Source organism: Daucus carota, chromosome 5 (genome assembly GCF_001625215.2).
Source record: "Daucus carota subsp. sativus chromosome 5, DH1 v3.0, whole genome shotgun sequence".
Taxonomy (NCBI): domain Eukaryota; kingdom Viridiplantae; phylum Streptophyta; class Magnoliopsida; order Apiales; family Apiaceae; genus Daucus; species Daucus carota.
Window position 1 is genome coordinate 31662033 of NC_030385.2, and position 6352 is coordinate 31668384.

The 6352-nt window shown below is 35.7% G+C and overlaps 1 protein-coding gene across 1 annotated transcript; it reads left to right on the forward strand.

Moving 5' to 3' along the window:
* Positions 1-758: 758 nt before the first annotated feature.
* Positions 759-6352, forward strand: LOC135152865 (uncharacterized). The gene is made up of 2 exons (XM_064093996.1): positions 759-1240; positions 6211-6352. Exons 1-2 carry the CDS (start codon positions 759-761, stop codon positions 6350-6352), a joined length of 624 nt encoding a protein of 207 aa, XP_063950066.1.

Below are 6352 nucleotides of genomic sequence, written 5' to 3' on the forward strand. Positions count from 1 at the left end.
ACGAAGAACACTAAAAAGAAAACCTAGCTAAATGAAACCTTGAAACTTGTAGCAGATTACTGTGCATATCGAAGTGTTAGCTTAAATGTTTTTCATGTCACCCCAACCTTTGCATGATTTCTATTAATTGTTAAATAGAGCTATGTTTAATGTGTCATTATAGAACATTTTTAATTAGAAGCGTTAAGAGGACACAAACATTTGTATTCCGTTGGAATCAATGTTTATAAATATCGGTTTTTCTATGGTGTGCCCATGGGCACATGCTAAGCGCGGTAAATTTTTTGCTTGAATCATTTTGATTGGCTCCTATCTAATGATAATGGTGGACCCCCCTGCAAATACACCAACCAAAACCAATCAAGATCTCCCAAAAATACAAAAATTTCCGCGCTTAGAATGTAACCATGAGCACACACTAGCCAAAACGTTATAATATAAATAAAATAACACAAAAAAGTTATAAGGGCAACAAAACAGGTTATTTTTTTGATTTTTTGTCTTTTCATTGAAGCATCGTACACAAAAATCGTTGTGGAATATATGCTTATCCCCAAAAAAACTCTTCGTAAGCAAAAAAACGTATTTAATGAAATTAATGCATGTGATACAGTTTTCAATGAAAAAATCACAGTTTATGGAAATAATATCAACGTTTTTATACTTGACATAAATTCTGTGTTTACAGAATTTTTTCGACCACCTATATCAAGAGATCTTAGCTATTTGTTTATTTCATATTTTTTTTTCTAGTAGGAATGGCCCCGTGGAATAAACCGCCCGCTGGTTTTTGGAAGATCAATGTAAGTGGTCATAGTGATGAAGGTATTCGCTCATCTGCAATTGGATGTCTCATGAGGTCAAGGTCGGGTCATTTTTCCTGTGGATATTACGGGATAGTAGAATATTCAGAGCCTATTTATACAGATCTGTTGGCAATATACTATGGATTTAAGATGGCCGACGAGGAAAATGCAAGATACATTGAGGTCGAGTCAGATTCAGCATCAGCTGTTTATCTTGTGAATAACCCTAACCAAAACTCCGAATATTCAGATATCTTATTAAACATTCGTAGGTTAAAAGATTTGGCACACCAATCTTGTGTACTTCGGTATGTGGAGAGATCATCGAACCTAATGGCTATCAGAATGTCAGCGTATTCTTACGAGAAAAGAGTCCCTATTACTCGTCTAAGGTGTTGCCCATCGGATATTTTTCCAGAACTTGCAGCAGATTGGTATTTCTCGTCCTAAAAAAAAATGAGTACTTCCTCTTTTCTACAGCTAGTTCTTTTAACAGTTTTTATGTATTTTTATTCCATATGATGTTTACTTTCTTGGACATTTCAATTTCATAATATCTCCGTAACGAAATATGATATGTATTAGAACGAATGAAAAATAGCTTTTTTATAATGATCATCCTATGGAATCGTTTTTATGAATTATTATATGGGTTATAAAAATAAGAGATACAGTATCACTCTGAAAAAATTTTATTTTTTTATGAGTATTATTCTGATAAGCTAAAAGATAAGCTAAAAGAACGTTTGATCCATGTTCTGTTTCTAGAATGGATCTCTTCAAAGTGTTCCAAATACTACATGACTCGGTTATAAATTACAAAGCAAAAACGTTTTTTTATGATGTATTTTTGGTCTAGATGTCATACCAATATACAACTCACAGGAAAAAAGGCAAAAATCTTTTTCGATTTTTTAAATTTTAGTTCGATGTAAAGTATTAAATAACATGTGTCTTGATTATACGATTCTTTAGAGTGTTCTACGTGTTACCAGACCATGAAAGAACGCCGAGTACAATGGAAAAGGCCAAGAAAAATAATTCCACCTCTATGTTTTTTAAAAAAATAATATCAGCAGTAAATATGGCAGTATGCAACGGCTATACAAAACATATGAGAAAACAAAAATTCTACATTACATAGTTTCATAACCAATTGTTTAACAAAAATTAAATGTTAAACTAATAGTATGCTAAGTGAAAGTTAACAAAATTTAAATTCTGTGATATATTAAAAAAAATTGGAAAAAATTAGAAATAATGAAAAGTGTAACCGTATCAATAGGTATATACTAGTGAAAAAATCTACTAATGTAAAAATTATACTTATGTGTACACAGTTGTGTGATGGATGCGTAAAGGTTGCAACAGAATGGATTTCGTAAAATGTTATATTTAGTAGGTTTATATTTAAAAACACCCGTATAAAAAAATAAATGCCCCGTTTTTTTATTTATCCAATGTTTTCAATGTTTATATTTCTTACAAAATTAATACATACTATTATTCTCTACTTTTTAAAGTTCATTTTTGTAACGTGTTTTGTATTATAAATGCCTCTGGTCTTGATTGTAATTGATTTTTTTTATACATTCGTAGTGCTTATCTTTTTTGTGTTCCTTAGACATTTTTGCTAAATTTCGAATGAGTATTCACATTACGTCTAATTTAATTATATCACACTTTGAAACCAATTTGTAGAGTCACAAATGACTTGACTTGTTTGACAAATTGTAATTATTCCACACTTGGAACGAGATTAAAAGAGCATTAAATATGTCTTAGTAAAACTTAATCTGTCAAATGGTCTTAACTCTTAAGAATGCCGGTTTTAGAGGCTAATGTCTTTACTGTTCCAAATCACCCTTATTATGTGTTGTACTGCCGCAATTATTGATCATTACACAAAAATCTATTAATCAAATACTCCCGGTGTTCTCTATCCATTTTCTTTTTTGGACAAAACACAACTACACTTTTACTCAACTGTTGTTGCAAAAAGAGAACACAGAAGAAAATCAATTAAGCACACACACCATGGCAAAGAGGGTTAGCTTCTCAGGAGCTGGTAAAAAAGGTTTGGTCTGAAAAATAGAACTTTAAACACTTCTACAATTAGTGTGTTTTATTGATTCTTTCTAATTGATTGTTTGTATCTTTCTTGTTAGCTGATCCAAACAAGCTGAATGATGATCAGGGAGATCGGTACTTCAGGTATGATAACTTATAAAGACCTACTTGTGACTGCATGTTCTGTGATAAGTGGTATTTATACACACTTATAGGCCTTCATTTCCACTTAAATTGGTTGGTTGTACTTAAGTGTTTAGTGTCATTTGATGTGTTTCTATTGTTTTTCTGTGCAGGTCACGAGTTGAGGTGATGAAGTGATTTTCTATCATTTTAGGTTGTTCTTGGTGCATTATTTGCAAGAATGGAGAATTGTGGATTCGTCACGACTTGGGATTTTGTGGGTACATCTTCTACAAACCCTCACGAGAACACACTCGTCCACTAGAGCTATCTAGGGGTTTAAAGGGCTTGTTGCATGTGCTAAATGCAACCGTGATCACCTACGGAAGTGGTACTAGAGCGAGGAAGGACATGCACGCGAGAACGAGCTAAACACGAAGAATTGGGCTGCCAGTGGCAGACAGTAGCGCGCCCGCGCTAACATCTAGCGCGCCCGCGCTAGCTACTGTCGCCACTAGCGCGCCTGCGCTAGTTTAGCGCGGCCGCGCCCAGCAGAAGTGCCCCGGGCCGATTTTTGAAGCTTTTCTGATGGATTTTCGCAGCGGTCGAGGCCCGGTTGACTTGGTCAATGTATTTTATTTTTCTCGTGTGTAAAACCCTAGCCTCGTAGTAGTTTTAATAAGAGTAGAATATCGGATTATAGATTATTCAGTTTTTCTCTTGTAATCAAGCACATTATCAGTTTGTATTGGATCGTTCTTCGCGAGAAAGTGACAGTTTCGAGCGAGATCGTGAACATCAAATCTGTAACGTTGTGTTCTTTATTATTAATTCAAGTACTTTTATTCCGTTTAATTCTCGTATTTTATTTATCATGTTTTCATTAAAACCCATGATGTCGATTAGTTCGATTATGAACTAACCGCCTTCATGGGATTCTAATGGATTTATCGATGTAGTCTAGTAAGAATATTAATTGCTGATTTTGTGACGTACGTTGATTTCTTTGCATGAGCCGTGCTTATTCTTCTTAGGAGAGTAGCTAACTTCTAAGTTGTTTGTTAATTCTTTCTGAAGCGAGAGTGGATGATTGAATTTAGAACTATGCCATGTAAACATAGGATTATGTGAATGAAACATAATTTGTGGTAGACTTGAACTATTTTTATCACCCTGTGTAATCACGATAGACGACTTGCTATTAAACCTCTCTGCTTACACTACCGCTATAGAGATATAGGGTCTGAGCTTTGTTGGTGTCCATGAGATTTCTGTCTTAATTGCGGATTTTGATTGGTATGATATGTGTGCAACGAGAGTTGGCATGTATTAACTTCGTGTTGTCTGATTAGGATCAACAGTCGCATGTTAATCAGTAATTTCAATTCTAGATGAATTCGATAATGAAGTTAGAATCCCATGTGTTTTCCTATTCTGAATTTGATTAGTAATTTTAGTTATTAGTATAAAAGAAACCATCCTTGTTAATTGTCTTGGCAGTGAAAATTGGTCATACATTGTTGCATAGGTGCGTATTCTTAATTCACCAGTCTCTGTGGGAACGAACAAATATATTACTTATGATCACGTGCGCTTGCGTGTAGATTTTTGCGAACAAGTTTTTGGCGCCGCTGCCGGGGACTCGGTGTTAATTAATTAGTTTATGTACTTGTCATCAGTGTGCATTAAAATTCACTGACTCGGATTCTTTTCTCACTTTTCTTAGTTGTTGTTGTATCTATTGTTTTTGTTTAGTTATTTATAATGTTTCCTTTGCCTCCTTGGGACTTCAGTTCCAAGTGAGGTAGCTTTTACTGCGTTCTTGGCTGTGTTTGTGCTGTTACAGGGTTACAATGGAAGAAGTCGATACCTTTGCACTTCTATCTTCCATAGTTGAGGCATATTCGTCGAAAGCTACAGAGCCGACCTTGTATCCGATGAGTGTCGATGAGATGTCACAAGTTGCCCCTACAACATACAGCTTCTGTCAAGTTTGTGGTGTTCAGGGTCACTATAGTTATGAATGCTCTTATAACCACTTCAACTCTCAGAATACTCAGTCGGGACATGGATATAATTATCAAGAAGGATATGAGTACAACCAGTATTCTAATTCTTGTGATCAAGAATGGATGGATCAACCAGATTTCTCTTACATGGACAACAATTTTGGTGATTTCCCATATCATGGTCAACATCAATTTCAAGAACAAAAATTTCCGCAACAATGTTATGAAGAACCTCCAATGCAACAATATGATCAGTTTGAGCAATAGTATTATCAGCCTCAATATGAGCAACCACAATCTCAACAGTATCAATATCCTCAAGTACAAGAGCTACATGTTCCTCAACCCACTGTAGAAGTGCTTTCTGATCAAACAAATGAGGTATATGATATGTTGGTAAACATAAACAAGACGCTTAAGGAACTCAAAGCTACACAACTGATGATGGAGGCTCGACTTGAGCGGTTAGCTAGTTCTTTTACTGTCGAACAACCCGATTCTTCTCCACTTATAGCCACCCAAGTTGAAGATGACATAAACGCTACCATTCTTGCAAATGATGGAGATTGTGATAGTTTTTCGACCAGGGATGATGATGTGCCTATTAATAAAGAGGAAGATCGTGTCGCTGACGGCAAAATCGATGAAGTTGTTGTTGTGGACCGTGTGGGCGATGATGAGGTGCGTGAAAAAAGCAATATCGAGTTGATCGTAGTTTCTCCTACACCAGGTGTGCTTGAATTACATTTCCTGAAGGGGATTAGCTCAATCAAGGTTGCTCCATGTTCTGATATTGAAAATTTGGCTTTCAATCCAACCTCTACCCCTATACTTGAGAGTACATGTTTTAAAGCTAACATGATGATTGTCCAAGATGATCTTACACAAAATCTGGTGGGTTATCCAGTCCAAAAGGCTCTTACACTTCAACTCTTGGAAAAAGAGGATAGCAATTTCATCTCTTTATTCAGTGACTTGAAAGGCCAAGAAGTTCTTATGACTCCTGTGAAAGTGAAGAGTTCTGAAAAACCACCACCCGAGCCTCCACCTTGTGTGAAAGTCGAAGGAGTTCGGTCCTTTAATGGATGTGAATTTTTTCGTTGTTTTATCACAAAGTTCTCTAAAAGTATAAATGTCGATCAATGGTTACTTCTTGAAGTGACAATTAAGTTTACTAACGTTTGTTTGGAGACTTTCTGCAGGACAAAGACAATATTTGATGCTCTTGATTTTATTTGTGGTGGCGAGATTTTGTTTGAGAAAGCGGATACCCCATTTCCTAAACCTAAGCAATATCCTCCACCGGATTCACCTCCGGCAGAGGAGGGGGAGGACTCCGATTAG